The 18,617-nt window shown below is 46.7% G+C and overlaps 1 protein-coding gene across 1 annotated transcript in view; it reads right to left on the bottom strand.

The window, feature by feature from the left end:
* LOC139265766 (dedicator of cytokinesis protein 11-like) overlaps positions 1 to 18,617 on the bottom strand; it is a 304,412-nt gene that overhangs the window by 66,051 nt on the left and 219,744 nt on the right. The window contains exons 39-44 of the mRNA XM_070883138.1: positions 18,154 to 18,269; positions 16,866 to 17,000; positions 12,250 to 12,432; positions 10,007 to 10,120; positions 6,087 to 6,302; positions 1,572 to 1,629 (exon numbers count right to left, since the gene is read on the bottom strand). Coding sequence (XP_070739239.1) covers positions 1,572 to 1,629; positions 6,087 to 6,302; positions 10,007 to 10,120; positions 12,250 to 12,432; positions 16,866 to 17,000; positions 18,154 to 18,269 — 822 coding nt within the window. The remainder of the gene's footprint in view (positions 1 to 1,571; positions 1,630 to 6,086; positions 6,303 to 10,006; positions 10,121 to 12,249; positions 12,433 to 16,865; positions 17,001 to 18,153; positions 18,270 to 18,617) is intronic.

Genomic DNA, 18,617 nt, shown 5'->3' with positions numbered 1-18,617 from the left:
TATTTCCAAATACTGTACCGCCTCGAACTTTCCATTCCTTTGGATACAGTGATCATCTTGTATCTCTAATGTTAAAGAATATTAATTTTTAAAATGTACAATAATTCCTAAAAAATAATTCCCTGTTCTATCACAGAACGAGGCCATTCGACCCATCAAGTCCAACACGGTATATTTCTACATGAGCCACTTGGTCCAATCTCACTCTCAAACTCAGGCCCCGTACCCTTTAATATCCCACCCAGTCTAATCCCACTCACTCCCTGCACCCTTTAATATCCCACCCAGTCTAATCCCACTCTCCCGCTCACTCCCCATATCTTTTGATATTCCTCTTTTTCAAGTATCAATGGTTTGTAGCAGAGAATGTCACCTTCAAACCCCCCTGGGTGTGAAGATCCATTTCTCAACCTCCCCTTTATTGTCTGCGTCCTTTCACTCCCATTAATCATTGTCTCACCCGAGAAAGGTTGCTGAAAGATGTGTGGATATAAGATGTGACTGGCTTGAATCAAAAGAACTGCTTTTTGAAATAGATTTTGAAATAGAAGTTGTGATTTAAGGGATGGGCAAACTACTTTTCAAAATAGGAAGTTGGAAAAAAATACAAGCTTAAGTTATAAAGTTTATTAAATATTTGGATTGTAATGATTTTAAATCAAAACCTGATGTAGCTTTTCAGTTTTATTCAATGGTATTTAATTACGACATAATTGTCACTGTTGGAACATAAGAACTGCATTTACATTTTTGGTTGCTGTGCAACTGATGTGTTTTTGAATGCGGCAACAAGATCGGAGCTGAAAGTGGCAGCACTCAGTTCTCAGCCCCTCAGTGTTGAGTGCTCACGTTCAGTCACACAGTCTTGCACACTTGTTGTCGCTTGCCTGTTTATTCTTGCACGTACCCATGCGCTCTCACATACATGTGGTGTCTCATCCTCTCATTCCTACACACGTTCACATGACAGACACATATAACCGCACAGACATATACCAATATACATACTCTCCACGCCCCGGCCCCCACACACACACCCGAGTCTCATTAATGGGACATAGGGGAGTACAACAGCTCTCATTGAGGGCTGGGATTCTTCCCACTTGGCTCCCAGTAACCCTGTGAATCAACAGTAGCAATTACTGTCGGAATAACAAAAACAAAATGTTGCAGATGCTGGAAATCTGAAACGGAAAAAGCTGGAAAACACTCAGGCATTCAGGCAGCATCTGTGGAGCAGTCATCGACCTGACACGCTAACTTGGTTTCTCTCTCCATAGATGCTGCCTGACCCGCTGAGTATTTCCAACATTTTCTGTTTTTATTACTGTTGGAATAAATGGGCAAACACTTAACTCATGGGGTGTTGCCCCGCCCACTGTTTCAGTGCAGCCACTAACCCACTTCAGACAAACCGAGTTACAGTGGCAGTGGCACGTTATCAGAATGTGTTGTGTCCAATAGTAACTGCTCGTTTACACTGAACACAATCTCCTTCATTTGTTCAGTTGGCCAGATCCACAAGGCCCCGATCAAGTAATACATGTCAGTACAAAATATCTGTTGCTTACTTTTTCTGTAAAGGTATTCAGCAACCAGGGCCGCCACATGAATGTAACACATCACTGCCTGCAAAGGAGAAGGGACATGTTACAAAGACAGACAATCACTCACAGCTTGTCCAATCACAGTTAAGTGTCAGCCGTGGCTCAGTGGGTAAGCACTTTCACATCTGAGTCAGAAGGTTCTGGGTTCGAGCCCCACTCCAGGGACGTGAGTCCAGGGACGTGAGCACAAAATCCAGTGCTGTGCTGAGGGCGTGCTACATAGTCGGAGGTGCCGTCGTTTGGAAGAGACGTTAAACCGAGACCCCGTCTGACCCCTCAGGTGGTTGCAAAAAGATCCCATGGCACTATTCGCAGAAGAGCAGGGAGTTCTCCCCGGTGTCCTGGCCAACATTTAGCCCACAATCAACATCACACAAAAACAGAATATCTGCTCATTATCACATTGCTGTTTGTGGGAGCTTGCTGTGCACAAAATTCCTACATTACAACAGTGACTGCACTCCAAAAGTACTTCATTGACTATGAAGCATTTTGGGACATCATGAGGTCATGTAGAGAAATGCAAGTCTGTCTTTCTTTTAGTTAAAAAAAAAGTGCCCAGTTGAAATGGTCTGACATTATCTGCAGAGATAAAAAAATGTGCATTATAGGCTGGTACCGACACGACAGAAAATGAACTGGGAATAGATTGAGGCCATTGAGGTCAGTATCTCATCACCAAACAAGGTGATCACGAGAGTTATAGCAATGGGGGTTTTGTTACACTGCAATAAAAAACCTCTTACATGAAGTGTTGAATAATGGGAATGATACCTGTGCACCTGCTGACTGGGTTTAGTAAAATGTCCCGGTTATCAGTTTAATAGCCAAAGGAAAGTTGCAATAAAGATAGAAAATACGACATTTATAATCGGCTTCAACAAATGATCAGCTACTGCACACAGCAGAAAGGACGTAGGCTAAAAGGGTTAAATTATGAGGAGAGGTTGCATAGACTGGGCTTGTATTCCCTTGAGGATAGAAGATTAAGGGGTGATCTAATTGAGGTGTTTAAGATGATTGGAGGATTTGATCGGGGGTAGATAGGGAGAAACTGTTTCCTGTGGTGGGGGCATCCAGAACTCGGGGGCGTAACCTTAAAATCAGAGCCAGGCCATTCAGGGGTGCTGTCAGGAAGCACTTCCTCACGCAAAGGGTAGTGGGAATCTGCAACTCTCTCCCCCAAAAAGCTGTTGAGACTAAGTCAATTGAAAATTTAAAAACTGAAATTGATACATTTTTTGTTAGCTAAGGTTATCAAGGGCTATGGAACGGAGGTAGATTGATGGGGTTGAGATATAGATTAGCCATGATCTAATCATAATCAGCAGTAGCTCAGTGGGTAGCACACTCGTCTCCGAGAACTTGAGCACATAAATCTCGGCTGACACTCCAGTGCAGTGCTAAGGGAGTGCTGCATTGTCGGAGGTGCTGTCTTTCAGATGAGATGTTAAACTGAGGCCCCGTCTGCTCTCTCAGGTGGACGTAAAATATACCACGGCACTATTTTGAAGAAGGGGAGTTATCCCTGGTGTCCTGGCCAACACTTATCCCACAACCAACTTCACACAAAAACAGATTATCTGCTCATTATCCATTGCTGTTTGTGGGAGCTTGCTGCACGCTAACTTCCTACATTACAACAGTGACGTTTGCACTCCAAAAGTACTTAGATGGCTACGAAGCATTTTGGGACATCATCTCTTTAAAAAAAAAAAGTGTCCAGTTCATATGGTCTGACATTATCTGCAGAGATAAAGATTTGCATTATAGGCTGGTACTGACAGAACAGAAAATGAACTGGGAATAGATAGAGGCCGTTGAGGTCAGTATCTGATCACCAAACAAGGTGATCACTAGAGTTATATCAATGGAGGTTTTGTTACACAGCAATAAAAAACCTCTTACATGAAGTGTTGAATAATGGGAATGATACCTGTGCACCTGCTGACTGGGTTTAGTAAAATGTCCCGGTTATCAGTTTAATAGCCAAAGGAAAGTTGCAATAAAGATAGAAAATACGACATTTATAATCGGCTTCAACAAATGATCAGCTACTGCACACACATAAGAACATAAGAAATAGGAACAGGAGTAGACCATACGACCCCTTGAGCCTGCTCCGCCATTCAATAAGCTCATGGCTGATCTGATCATGGACTCAGCTCCATTTCCCCGCCCGCTCCCCATAACCCCTTATTCCCTTATCGTTTAAGAAACTGTCTATTTCTGTCTTAAATTTAATCAATGTACCAGCATCCACAGCTCTCTGAGGCAGCGAACTCCACAGATTTACAAACCTCAGAGAAGAAATTTCTCCTCATCTCTGTTTTAAATGGGCGGCCCCTTATTCTAAGATCATGCCCTCTAGTTCTAGTCTCCCCCATCAGTGGAAACATCCTCTCTGAAACCACCTTGTCAAGCCCCCTCATAATCTTATACATTTTGATAAGATCAGCTCTCAATCTTCTGAATTCCAATGAGTAGAGGCCCAACCTACTCAACCTTTCCTCATAAGTCAACCCCTTCATCCCCGAAATCAACCTAGTGAACCTTCTCTGAATTGCCTCCAAAGCAAGTATATCCTTTCGTAAATATGGAAACCAAAACTGTACGCAGTATTCCAGGTGTGGCCTCACCAATACCCTATACAGCTGTAGCAAGACTTCCCTGCTTTTATACTCCATCCCCTTTGCAATAAAGGCCAAGGTACCACTGGCCTTCCTTATCACTTGCTGTACCTGCATACTATTCTTTTGTGTTTCATGCACAAGTACCCCCAGGTCCTGCTGTACTGCAGCACTTTGCAATCTTTCTCCATTTAAATAATAACTTGCTCCTTCCCCTGAACATCTGCTCTCTCAAGTGGATGTAAAATATACCACGGCACTATTTTGAAGAAGGGGAGTTATCCCCGGTGTCCTGGCCAATATTTATTCCTCAATCAACATAACAAAAACAAATGATCTGGTCATTATCACATTGCTGTTTATGGGAGCTTGCTGTGCACAAATTGGCTGCCGCGTTTCCTATATTACAACAGTGACTACACTCCAAAAGTACTTCAGTATCTGTAAAGTTCTTTGAGATGTGCGGTGGTCATGAAGGGTGCTATACTAATGCTTTAACTGCATGGTGGAGCAGGCTTGAGGGGCTGAATGACCTACTGCTGTTCCTATGATCCTAGGGCACTCGACAGACCTGGAAGTCGAATATTGACCTGTTAAAGAGGGACATCACTGAGCGGCGGGCAGGAGTCCTTCTCCCATTTAGGTATGAGAACTGGTTTTTCCGACTGGAGATGAAGCACTGCCAGTTGGGAAGGCTCGAGGAGAGAGATTCAGCTGACATGAGCAGTGAGTCCTTCAGCTTGCGGCACTCTTGTTCCTCACTCACACAGATTGAGGACAGAGTGAGGCCACTCGGCCCAGCACACCTGCTATTGCTCGATGAGGTGCACGTCGTGGTCAGGGCAAAGGTGTCAGCTCGTGCCCCAGTACCCCACTTGGGGAACCGCTGACTACTACCAGCATTGGCTGGTGAGTACTTTGGGACATCCTGAGGTTGTGAAAGATGGGTTATATAAATGCAAGTCTTTCTGTCTTTGTTCATTCTCGGGATGTGGGCAACACTGGCATGGCTGACATTAATTGTCCATCCCTAGTTGCCCTGGTTTGTTGCAACTGAGTTGCTTGGTTATGCTACTTCAGAGAGCAGTTAAGAGTCACCCAGTTGGTGTGGGTCTGGAGTCACATATAGGCCAGACCGGGTAAGGATTTTCTTCCCTATAGGACATTAGAGAACCAGTTGTTATGACAATCCAACAACCTTATTGTCCCTTTTACTGATACCAGCTTCTTATTTCCAGATGTTTGGAAACTGAATTGAACTGATCCAAACTGAACCAAAACTTGGCTGCCCATGGCCTAACTCGCACCAAGTCCCGCTCACCCATCACCCCTGTGCTCGCAGACCTACATTGGCTCCCGGTTAAGCAATGCCTCAATTTCAAAATTCTCATCCTTATTTTCAAATCCCTCTCTGGCCTCGCCCCTCCCTATCTCTGTAATTTCCTCCAGCCCTGCAAACCCCTAAGATGTCTGTGCTCCTCTAATTTTGCCCTCTTGAGCATCCCCGATTATAATCGCTCAACCATTGGTGGCCGTGCCTTCTGTTTGCCTGGGCCTCAAGATCTGGAACTCCCTCCCTAAACCTCTCCACCTCTCTCTCCTCCTTCAAAACGCTCCTTAAAACATATCTCTTTGACCAAACTTTTGGTCACCTGTGCTAATTTCTACTTATGCGGCATTTAGGGTTAGTATTGTATCGCACAATACTCCTGTGAAGCGCCTTGGGACGTCTAACTACGTTAAAGGCGCTATATAAATACAAGTTTTTGTTGTTGAGTTCAACTTCCTGAAGTGCTGATTTGGGGTGGGACTCACTTGCTCCCTCTGTTTAAAAGTTTGGGTTACTCACCTCAGACAGATCTCCGTTTTTCAGGTGGATTTTTGCCATGCTGCCCAGCCAAGTTTTCCTGAGTTCGGGCGTGCTGGCGTACGACTTGGCCAAGCTGTACTGAAGGTCCACCAGCATCTCGGGGTCCTTCTCGTGCTCCTTCATCTGAGCAGTGGCCATAAGCACTGTGCGGATTCTCTTGGTCAGATCTTTGACTTCACCTGGGAAAGCTGTTGTCTGCGTAAGAAAGAAATAGGGCTCTGATGTATTTTTATAAAACATATAACAACTGTTTCATCTTTATGTGGAATCAGGCATGATAAACAACAACTTGCCTTTACATAGGGCTCTCAATGTAGTAAAATATCCACGTGCTTCCCGGGAACATAGTCAGGAGAATCAGACACTGAGCCACACAAGCCGATTTTAGGACAGATGACTAAAAGTTTGGGCAAAGACGTAGGTTTCAAGCAGAGTCTTAAAGGAGGAAATCAGCTCCGCTGGGCAGACCACATTGTCCGCATGCCAGACACGAGACTCCCAAAGCAAGCGCTCTTTTGGAACTCCTTCATGGCAAAAAGGGTGACTTGGACAGGTTAGATGAGTGGGCAACGCATGGCAGATGCAGTATAATGTAGATAAATGTGAGGTTATCCACTTTGGTGGTAAAAACAGGAAGGCAGAATATCATCTGAATGGTGACAGATTAGGAAAAGGGGAAGTGCAACGAGATCTGGGTGTCATGGTACATCAGTCATTGAGAGCTGGCATGAAGGTACAGCTGGTGGTGAAGAAGGCAAATGACATGTTGGCCTTCATAGCAAGAGGATTTGAGCATAGGAGCAGGGAGGTCTTACAACAATTGTACAGGGCCTTGGTGAGGCCACACCTCAAATATTGTGTGCAGTTTTGGTCTCCTAATCGGAGGAAGGACATTCTTGCTATTGAGGGAGTGCAGCAAAGGTTCACCAAACTGATTCCCGGGATGGCAGGACTGACATATGAAGAAAGACTGGATCAACTAGGCTTAAATTCACTGGAATTTAGAAGAATGAGAGGGGATCTCATAGAAACATATAAAATTCTGACGGGATTGGACAGGTTAGATGCAGGAAGAATGTTCCCGATGGGGAAGTCCAGAACCAGGGGTCACAGTCTAAGGATAAGGGGTAAGCCATTTAGGACCGAGATGAGGAGAAACTTCTTCACTCAGAGAATTGTGAACCTGTGGAATTCTCTACCACAGAACGTTGTTGAGGCCAGTTCAATAAATATATTCAAAAGGGAGTTAGATGTGACCCTTATGGTTAAAGGGTTCAAGGGGTATGGAGAGAAAGCACGAATGGGGTACTGAAGTTGCATGATCAGCCATGATCATATTGAATGGTGGTGCAGGCTTGAAGGGCCTACTCCTGCACCTATTTTCTATGTTTCTATTATGTGTGTACATGTATGGCTCAGAGACATGGACCATGTACAGTAGACACCTCAAGTAGCTGGAGAAATACTACCAATGATGTCTCCGCTAGATCCTACAAATCCCCTGGGAGGACAGACGCACCAACGTTAGCGTCCTCGACCAGGCCAACATCCCCAGCATTGAAGCACTGACCACACTCGATCAGCTCCGCTGGGCAGGCCACATGGTTCGCATGCCAGACACAAGACTCCCAAAGCAAACGATCTACTTGGAACTCCTTCACGGCAAACGAGCCAAAGGGGAGCAGAGGAAACGTTAGGAGGATACCCTCAAAGCCTCCCTGATAAAGTGCAACATCCCCACTGACACCCGAGAGTCCCTGAGCAAAGACCGCCCTAAGTGGAGGAAGTGCATCCGGGAGGGCACTGAGCATCTCGAGTCTCATCGGCGAGAGCATGCAGAAATCAAGCGCAGGCAGCGGAAAGAGTGTGCGGCAAACTAGTCCCACCCATCCTTTCCCCCAACGACTATCTGTCCCACCTGTGACAGGGACTGTGGTTCTCGTATTGGACTGTACAGCCACCTAAGGACTCATTCGAAGAGTGGAAGCAAGTCTTCGATTCTGAGGGACTGCCTATGATGATGATGATGATGATGATGATGAAAGGAGGAGAAACGCGAAAATGTTTAGTGAAGGGATTCCAAAGTTTAGGAGTTCTGGAGGACTGAATGGTGGGCCGAAGGAAGTGAGGAATGCACAAAAGGCTAGAGTTGGAGGAACGCAGAGATCCCGAAGGTTTGTAGGGCTGGAGGTGGTTATAGAGATAGGGAGGGGCGAGGCCATGGAGGGATTTAAATTATAGAATCATCGAAGATTACAGCACGGAAGGAGGCCATTTCGGCCCATCGTGTCCGCGCCAGCCGACAGACAAAGAGCTATCCATCCTAATCCCACTATCCAGCTCTCGGTCCGTAACCCTATAGGTTACGGCACTTCAGGTGCACATCCAAGTACTTTTTAAAATGTGGTGAGGATTTCTGCCTCTATCACTCTTTCAGACAGTGAGTTCCAGACCCCCACCACCCCCTGGTTGAATAAATTTCCCCTCTAAATCTTCTATCAATTACTTTAAATTCATGCCCCCTGGTTGTTGACCCCTCTGCTAAGGAAAAGAGACCCTTTCTATCCACTCTATCCAGGCCCCTCATAATTTTATCCACCTCAATGAGGTCTCCCCTCAGACTCTGTTCCAATGAAAACAAACCCAGCCTATCCAATCTGTCCTCATAGCTAAGATTCTCCACTCCCGGCAACATTCTCATAACTCTCCTCTGTACCCTAACCAGAAGGATGAGAATGTTAAATATGAGGTGTTGCTGGACTGAGAGCCAATGTAGGTCGATGAGCGCAGGGGTGATGGGTGAGCGGGACTTGGTGCGAGTTAGGACACGGACAGCGAAGTTTCTGGTGAGCTCAAAGTTATGGAGGGTGGAAGATGGGAGGCTGGCCAGGAGAGCACTGGAATAGTCAAGTTTAGAGGTAACAAAGGCATGGATTATGTCTTCAGCTGTCCCCACCATCTCCCAAGGCATTGCTCAGATCAAGTCGGAGGACATGTTGGTTTGCAAGGCCAGCAGCTGTGCCATACAGGGAAAGACTTGGTGGGTCGAACAGACTTCTCCTTTTCCTAATCTTTCATGCTTTATTTATAATAAATAGCACCAGGATGTGCGTAGTGCCACAGGGAACAGATCTGATTCAAGTACCAGTGAATTAAAAAAAATACATTCACGGGATTTGGGCATCGCTGGCAAGACCAGCATTTATTGCCCATCCCTAATTGCCCTCGAGGATGGTGGTGAGCTGCCGCCTTGAACCGCTGCAGTCCCACAGTGGGGGTACTCCCACAGTGCTGTTAGGGAGGGAGTTCCAGGATTATATACTACCCCGCTGTAAAAATGCAGAATAATTTATTTCACTAAAGTTTAAATACATTAAAAAATGTGTCATCAAAAGCATTGCAAATGTGTAAAAATGCCAGTCATTTCCTCCTGTGTTTTTTTGTACTTTAATAACTGCCTGCTCCCCACAAGGGAGGAGCGTGCAATGCACAAGCAGCTCCATTTGGCCTTGAAGGTGGAAATCTTAAAGAGACAGGCCAGGTTAAAGTCAGCTGAGTCCCAGGTAGACATCATTGCAGGTTACCTGCTTTAGGCTGGACCAGGCACGGAGTCGAGAGTTCATAAACCACTTCACACAAAGGGAAATAAACCAGACTAGCCAGGAAGGGAGATGGAGTGGAAAATTTGTGGGAGAATTGGATGGATAATTGGGGGGCGTGGCCGACTGAGTGAAATCCAGCCAATCGGACTATTGGATTGTAATTCTCTTGCACTGCGGTATCGATTGTATCTGTGAGCAACAGCACGGGAGGTCAGCTGGGGGATCTTACTTGCACTGTGCAGAGGTACAGCACACGGTACACTGTGCTACATTTAAAGTTAGGAAGCCCATACATACCTTCAGGGCCTTGTCACTGTTGGCAAAGTTATTGATAATCGAGAGCGAGTCTTGGAAACGGGAGCCCCCAGTTAGAACCACATCCGCGATCAGTCGGCTCACTGCGATTATAATCTGAGATGGAAATAAAACTGCACATCATTTATATATTCTCCTCACTGCTGAGACACCTCAACATAACCAAGCTGGCATAGCTCTACACAAGCTCCAACAATCTGAATGGCTGCAACAGGAAGGTTTTTATTAATCTCTCGCCAGCTAAAAATCTGGAAATCCATTGGACAGCAGATGACTCGGTGTGAGGCGGGCTAAGGTTAGGTCAGACGGCACGGGGTCATTCTGTTAGCAGTGCCAGTGCTGGATTAGTGAGACTACGGCTTGCTTCTTGGCTGACTTTAAACCCGCTAACTAAACAATAATCCCTCAGTCGATTGTGCCTGGTGTTAACTAGTGCAGCGACCACCTGTGTGGTGCATGGAACTAATTAGTGCAGTAGCCGGCTAGTCTTTGCCTTGTGCTAACTGGTACAGTAACTGGCTGGGCTGTGTCCGGTGCTAACTAGTGCAGCTTTTGGAGTGTAGTCACTGTTGTAATGTGGGAAAAGCAGCAGCCAATTGACGCACAGCATGCTCCCACAAACAGCAATGTGATAAATGAGCAGGTAATCTGATTTTGTTATGTTGTTTCAGGAATAAATATTGGCTCTTCTTCAAAGAGTACAATGGGATCTTTTATGCCTGCCTGAGACAGCAGACGAGGTCTCGGTCTAACGTCTCAGCCGAAAGACGGCACTCCCTCGATACTGTACTGGGAGTGTCAGCCTGGATTATCGGGGGACGGGTGTCTGGATTATGGGGGGGGGGGAGGGGGCGGGTGCCTGGATTATGGGGGGGGGCGGGTGCCTGGATCATGGGGTGCGGCTGTCTGGATCATGGGGTGCGGCTGTCTGGATCATGGGGTGCGGCTGTCTGGGGTGGGACAAGGCTACAAATACTGACAGAGCTCTCCCACTGAGCCATCGCAGATACCCGACTGTCATTTGGGGATCTGACCAAATGGATCGAAAGAGCCAGATTCTAGCAGAATTGTGTTTCATTGCAGATTAATTCATAAAGAGAAGGAGCCTTTTGACAACCTGATCAGCTGAGAAAATAACGTGTACATTTTACGCAAGTATATTAAAAAAAAAGTTTCCTCTAAACTCCACTATTGGTTATACAGTGTGCACAAGGATCATTTTTCATCTTCCCACATCTGTTTATTGAACATGGAAAGTGTAATGTATGTATCTGTGAGTATGCTCACGTTTGTAGAGCTATCACCTGGTGCAGAGAGCGGGCAGGTTGGGGGCCTCCTCATAGAACTGCTCCTGGGCTAAAGTGGACATTAACTGGTCCAGGCAGCGGGCGGTTGAGGGGGTCGTTCAGCCCGACTGCCTGCCTCTCTTCCACGGTTACGTTCACGCCAGGGTGTCCCTGGAGATGGTTCACGCGGTGTCCACCAGTACGCTTGCGGCCTTCTGCGGGCGGTGGGCGCCGGAGGGACTGGAGTGCATCATTTCAATAGGGAACAAAATTTTAAATTTAATTTGATTTGTCAAGGTTCCCTTTAATGCTGGTTAGTTAATTTAGTTAATTTGTGTTTTTTTGTTGCCCTTACAAAAGGGAGCACTTGAATTAAGATTCTACCAAAATAGAGCTATTGAGTGGGAGTGGCTTAGTCAGACACGTGATGTTCACAAGACTCAATAAAACCCCAGCCAGTTGGGTTCGGGGGATCCACGATGAGGCAGGTGGTTGTGAGCCTGGTGAATGAACTGGTAATGTGTAGTGCGATTGCTAAACCTTTGTTGAAACACCAACAAGTTCTTAATAGCAATGTGTTGCTATGAATTCTTAAGCGAAGAACCCATGAAGCAAATACATTACAGGAGAATTTTCGATTTTTTGGTTAACTGAATGTGAAAGTAAACCCTCGTCATGATGCCGAGCAACGTGATGTTTTCTTGGATCAGTGCAGCAGTGGGATTGTTGCACAGTTGGGAAAGGGGCAAGTGATGCGGCAAGTGTGGGTAAGTGGTGACATCAATACTCACAAGAAGCAAGTTGCGTTCATGGAGTGCCTGATCAGGTCTGAAAGCATGTTTCAAAGCAGGATACAGGACAGGGAATTTGCATACAACACTTGCAAGGTGGGCCTGTGCGGGACGGAGAGTTCAGTGGATGCCTCAGTCGGGGACTGACCTGTAGATGGGTCCTCAGGAACGTCCTCTTCTTGGTGTACTCAAAGTTGTTCCTCATCAGCAAGTAGAGGAGTGCGGAGGCCTCGCTTCGAGTGGAGCTCAGTTTTGAGGTGCAGCCTTTCAGGATTTCATAGCAAAATGTGGCACAGATACTGTCTCTTCCTTTAAAAAAGGTCGATGGGAACTGGAGGGGAGGGGGAAGGGGTGGAAAAAGAAAAGGAAATAATCAAAGTAAATGAATGATAACTCCGCATTTCGAAGAGTGCATGTGCACTGCGATGATTGGGTCTCAACACTCCAGGATTGCCCCGGAATCTCCAGGAATTGAATATTAATCTCCCAGACACTGCTGTGAGCAGTATATAGTTTTATACTTATGCCCAAAGGTTCTCTAGATTTCAGCTTTTGAAAGATTTCACACCAAATCCTTCGTGGCCTCTTAATAACTGGAGGAGTGCATGTGATTTTTTTTAAAAGAACCACCTTTCCTCCCTCACCAGGGTGGTTGGGACTGTTGCTCAACTTTGGGCCCTCAGTGTCAGCATCAAACTCCGTGAGCTGCAGGGTGACGCTCCCTCCATGTCACGGACTCCCGGCACGTACACGAGGCAGAATATGGAGCAGCCACTTCTACCGACGCCAGCCCGGCAGGAAGAGGTCAGGTCCAGGTCGGCCGCTGATGTTCGGCGTGTGATGCACATCTGGCAGACTGCAGTCAATGAAGAGTAAAATCGGACGGGGTGTACGTCAGGCACCAGACCCAAACCCGCCCCGCCACCGCCCCCCCCCCACTAGATTAAAATCGGAGCTTGTGGGCCCAAGTTTCCACACGATAAAAAACGGGCGCCCCTCCGAGCTGGGCGCCCGTTTTTCACACCTAAAACGGCGCCTAAAAGAAAAATCGCGATTCTGGAGCGTTCTGCAGCTCCTTGTCTGCCTGGCGTGGCGCCCAGGGGGCGGAGCCTACACTCGCGCCGATTTTGTAAGTGGGAGGGGGCGGGTACTATTTAAATTAGTTTTTTTCCTGCCGGCAACGCTGCGTGCGCGCGTTGGAGCGTTCGCACATGCTCAGTGTGAAAAAAACATTGGCACTCGGCCATTTTTGTAGTTCTTTGTAGCTGTTTAATTTTTGAACATTTTTTAATAAAAGCACATTGCCATCAGCACATCAGCACTTGCAGCCTTCTCACTGTCTCCTTCCCCCCACCCCCCCGCGGGAAGAACGGGCGCCTCCTCACCCCCCGCGCGAAAGAACGGGCGCCTCCTTCCCCCACCCCCGCGGGAAGAACGGGCGCCTCCTAACCCCCCCTGCAGGAAGAGCGGGCGCCTCCTCCCCCACCGCGGGAAGAACGGGCGCCTCCCCCCTACCGCGGGAAGAACGGGTGCCTCAGGCTGACTGCAGCATTCTCCGTGCCTGAAGCACTTTCACACAGGTAGGAAGATGGTTTATTTAATCTTTTCTTTGCTTATAAATGTTTATTCAGGATGGATTTATTTGTATAATATTTGTAGAAGTATAAATAAGGATTTATTGTAGAATTTAATGACTTCCCTTCACCCCCCACCTCGTTCTGGACGCCTGATTTGTAACCTGTGCCTGATTTTTTAATGTGTAGAACAGGTTTTTTCAGTTCTACAAAAATCTTCACTTGCTCCATTCTACTTTAGTTTGGAGTACGTTTTCACTGTGGAAACTTTGAAATCAGGTGTCAGTGGCCGAACACGCCCCCTTTTGAAGAAAAAATTCTGTTCCAAAGTAGAACTGTTCTACCTGACTAGAACTGCAGAAAAAAAAATGTGGAGAATTGCGATTTCGAAAATAGTCCGTTCTCCACCAGTTGCTCCTAAAAATCAGGCGCAAATCATGTGGAAACTTGGGCCCATTGTCTCTTACAATGGGACAAAAATTGTTCAGGAACCAACTAGTTAGGGTGATGCAGTAATTAAAACATGTGTTTTATTAGACCAATAGCAGCATCTTGCATCTAAAAGTTGCATAAAGCATCACTAACAATTTCTGCATTGTTGCTCCTTTTATAATACAAGAGCATTAGGAACCGGAGGATAGCATTCAGACCCTTGAGCCTGCTCCAACATTCAATTAGATCATGGCTGATCTGTACCTCAACTCCATTTATCCAGTATAATTAATTATGCACCAGTGACCATGCTCACAGCTTTGCAGAGCTGTTACTCTAAGCCCCGAAACCTGCCTCGGGAGCCTACGCCTCACAACTTGAGCCTCCTCTGGGAAATCCTCTCCGTGCCTTTCAATTCTGCGCGGAGGGGATTCCTGTACGGGCTGCTCTTGCACACTCTCCACCTTGCCATCCTTGTTTGCCGTCCAGACACACCATGGCGCACCATCTTGCTGTCCAGAGGAGGCAGGGGTTCCCAATGGAATGCTCTCTATGCAGGAGTCCTCCCTCTATTTATTGGGGACTTGGCCTGGAGGGTGGTGCATGAGGCAGTCCCGTACAATCGGTTTTTAAGTCGGTTCTTAAGTCGGTTCACGGGCTCCCAGGCCACCTACAATTTCTGCGGTCTGGAGGAGTCCGTGTTCCACGTCTATGTACATTGTGTGAGGTTGCAGCCCGTGTTCCATTATTTGAAGGGGCTGCTCCTCAAATCCTGGTTGCACTTCAGTCCCACACTCCTGATCTTTGGGCACCCTGTGCGGAGGGGAGCGGGCAGGTTGGAAGGCCTCCTCGTAGGACTGCTCCTGGGCATGGCCAAGGGAGCCATCAGCCGATACAGGCAGCGGGCGGTCGAGGGGGTCGTTCAGCCCGACTGCCTGCCTCTCTACCACGGTTACATCCGAGCCAGGATGTCCCTGGAGATGGAGCACGCGGTGTCCACTGGTACGCTCGTGGCCTTCCACGAGAGGTGGGCTCCAGAGGGACTGGAGTGCATCATCACCCCCGGCAACCAAATTTTAATTGAATTTGGCGAAGTTCCCAGTTAATTTGTTAATCTGAGGGTTCTAGTGCCCTTACCAAAAGGGGGTACTTGATTTAAAGTTTAGTTTAAAATAGTTGTGGAGCTGTTGCACTGCGAGTGGCTTAGCCAGTCACGCGATGTTCACAAGACTCAATAAAACCCCAGTTAGTTGAGTTCAGGTTCTCCATGAGATGGGCTGCTGTGAAGCTGGTAGCTGGTCGGGTTCAGTTTGATTGTTAAACCTTTGCAAATAAAACAGCTAGTTCTTTACAGCAAATATGTCATCATCATCGGCAGTCTCTCAGAATCAAGGAAGACTTGCTTCCACTCTTAGAATGAGTCCTTAGGTGTCTGAACAGTCCAATACGAAAACCACAGTCCCTGTCACAGGTGGGACAGACAGTCGTTGAGGGAAAGGGTGGTTGGGGCAGGTTTGCCGCACGCTCTTTCAGCTGCCTGCGCTTGATTTCGGCATGCTCTCGGCGACAAGACTTGAGGTGCTCAGCGCCCTCCCGGATGCACTTCCTGCACTTAAGGTGGTCTTTGGCCAGGGGCTCCCAGGTGTCAGTGGGTATGTTGCACTTTATCAGGGAGGCTTTGAGGGTGTCCTTCTAACGTTTCCTCTGATCACCTTTGGCTCATTTTCCGTGAGGGAGTTACGAGTAGAGCGCTTGCTTTGGGAGTCTCGTGTCTGGCATGCAAACTATGTGGCCTGCCCAGCGGAGCTGATCGAGTGTGGTCAGTGCTTCAATGCTGGGGATGTTGGCCTGGTCAAGGAAATGTGTAGCTGTGAATTCTTAAGCAAAGAACCCATGAAGCAGATACACTACACCCACCTTTGCCCCATGTCTCTGGATACAGTTACCCTACAAAAATCTATCACGCTCAGTTTTAAAAGCTGCAATTGACTCCCAGCATCCACAGCCTTGTGGGGAGAGAATTCCAGATTTCTACTAACCTTTGTGAAAAATTGATTGCTGATTTCCTCCTGAACGGACAGTCTCTAATTTTTAGATTGTGCCCCCTTGTTCTGAACTCTCCCACCAGAGGAAATAGTTTCTCTGCATTGATTATATCAAATCTTTTAATATTTTAAACACCTTGTTCAGGTCACCCTTCATTCCTCTATAGTCAAGCAAGTTTAAATGGGGCAAGACCTCTGCCAAAATAGCCAGACTAACATGGTAAACATTTGTACGCGAGTATCTCACTGTCATTTGAGGGTTATCATTAGCATTAGTGTTTTTTTTTTACACATACATGTACGACATCCAAAATCCGGAATCCTCGGGACCAAACCCGTGACAGTTTTGGTTTTGTCCGGATTTCAGACAAGAAAACCAATAGTCTGAAATCCAGAATCCTTGACCTAATCCGCGGCAGGTTTTGAGTGGCGAGATCAGAAATCCGGCAAACCCAAAATTCCGGCACGGATTCGGCCGAGGATTCCGGATTTCAGGCTTGATTGTCTGAAATCCGGAATCCTCAAGCGAATCCGTGCCGTATTTTGGGATTTTCCTCACAAATGTCGGGTTTTCGGACAATAATTCCGGATTCCAGACAACTGCATCAGCTGTGCGCAGAATGTCGGATTTTCGGAGTTGCGGATTCGGGATGTTGCACCTGTACTGTGTTCCACTTAAACATCAATGATAGGAAGAAGGACCAGGTCATTACCTTGCTGATGAAGGCCCGTAAAGATGTAAACGCATGCTTCATGGCCGTTTCAGACTGGCCATTAGCTAGCAAGAGGAGGATGTCAAACACTTTCTTCATCAGTGGGTTGTGACCGTCATCTTCTAGAAGCTGGTTCTGGGAGAGGAACGTACTTCAAAACAGTGGATAAACACCAGCAACAGACTATCCATCAACCACCTGTATTTATATAGCACCTTTAAAGTAGCAAAACCTCCCAAGACGCTTCACAGGAGTGTTATAAAACTAAATTTGACACCAAGGCAAATAAGGAGATATTAGAGCAGAACTTGGTCAAAGTGGTAGGTTTTAAGAAATGTTTTAAAGGAGGAAAAAGAGGTAGAGATCAGAAGAGGTTTAGGGAAAGAATTCCAGAGCTTATGGTCTTGGCAACAGAAGGCATGGCCACCGATGGTGGAGCAATTATAATCAGGGATGCTCAGGAGGGCAGAATTAGAGGAGCGCAGACATCTCGGTCAGTTATGGGGCTGGAGGAGATTACAGAGATAGGGAGGGGCGAGGCCATGGAGGGATTTGAAAAAAAGCATGAGAATTTTAAAATCGAGGCATTGCTTAACCAGGAGTCAATGGAGGTCAGCGAGCACAGGGGTGCTTGGTGAATGGGACATGGTGAGAGTTGGGACACAGGCAGCAAAGATTTGGATGACCTCAAGTTTACATAGGCCAGCCAGGAGTGTGTTGGAATACTCAAGTCTGGAGGTAACAAAAGCATGGATCAGGGCTTCAGTAGCAGATGAGCTGAGGCAGGGGGCGGAGACGGGCGATGTTACGGAGGTGCAAATAGGCGGACTTGGTTATGCTGCAGACATGTGATCGAAAGCTCATTTCAGGGTCAAATATGACAACAAGGTTGCAAACAGTCTGGTTCAGCTGTTAGATGTTAGAGAGAGAGATGGAGTCAGTGGCTAGGAAACAGAGTTTGTGGCAGGGACCGAAAACAATGGCTTTGGTCTTCCCCATATTTAATTGGAGAAAATCATTCAGAACTGGACGTCGGACCAGCAGTCTGACAATTTAGAGACCGTGGAGGGGTCGAGGGAAGTGGTGGTGAGGTACAGCACTCGAGGCCCTTGAACCATTCTGTTAATGTACCATGGCAGGATTTAAGCTCACGATCTTTTGGATTGCTAGTCTAGTACTATGACCAGCAGGCTACCCTACCTTTCCATATGACACAGAAAGAACGTGTGCTGGAGTTGAATGTGGATTTTCATAGGAAAAGAAGAAAAAGAAATGACCTGTTGCTAACCTTGAAGTTTTGAATGAAGTACGATACGGTGTCCAAAACTGTGAGACACACTTCAGTGGCCAAGTTACCTTCCAACAAAGACTGGTGGCTAATGTCCGCTTCACCGCTTCCGAAATCTGCAGAAAGGTACGGGAATACACACAGCCGTTTCAAATCCAAGGAAATATTCCACTAACTTCCTTAAAATAATGTGGGAAGGAGGCCGGTGATGAATGAAAGCAGAGACGCTGGCTGTCGTAAACTGATCGCTTCACCATAAGTGCCCCACATGTGTTTGCAGCCTATTTTATGATTAACTGCATTTTAACAGTCTACATCAGAAAAAAAAATCACCATGACGATGCATATTTCTACACAGAAACAATTTGCGGATTAACAAATGCTCAAATCCTACCGTGCGTCACACTTAGCGCTAGAGATATTTCAATCAAAATTCCATTGATTGCATAATTGCTTTGACGTTC

Source organism: Pristiophorus japonicus, chromosome 6 (genome assembly GCF_044704955.1).
Source record: "Pristiophorus japonicus isolate sPriJap1 chromosome 6, sPriJap1.hap1, whole genome shotgun sequence".
NCBI classification, from domain to species: domain Eukaryota; kingdom Metazoa; phylum Chordata; class Chondrichthyes; family Pristiophoridae; genus Pristiophorus; species Pristiophorus japonicus.
Note: the sequence above shows the minus strand (reverse complement) of the source record. Positions and strands in the feature narration are given on the sequence as shown.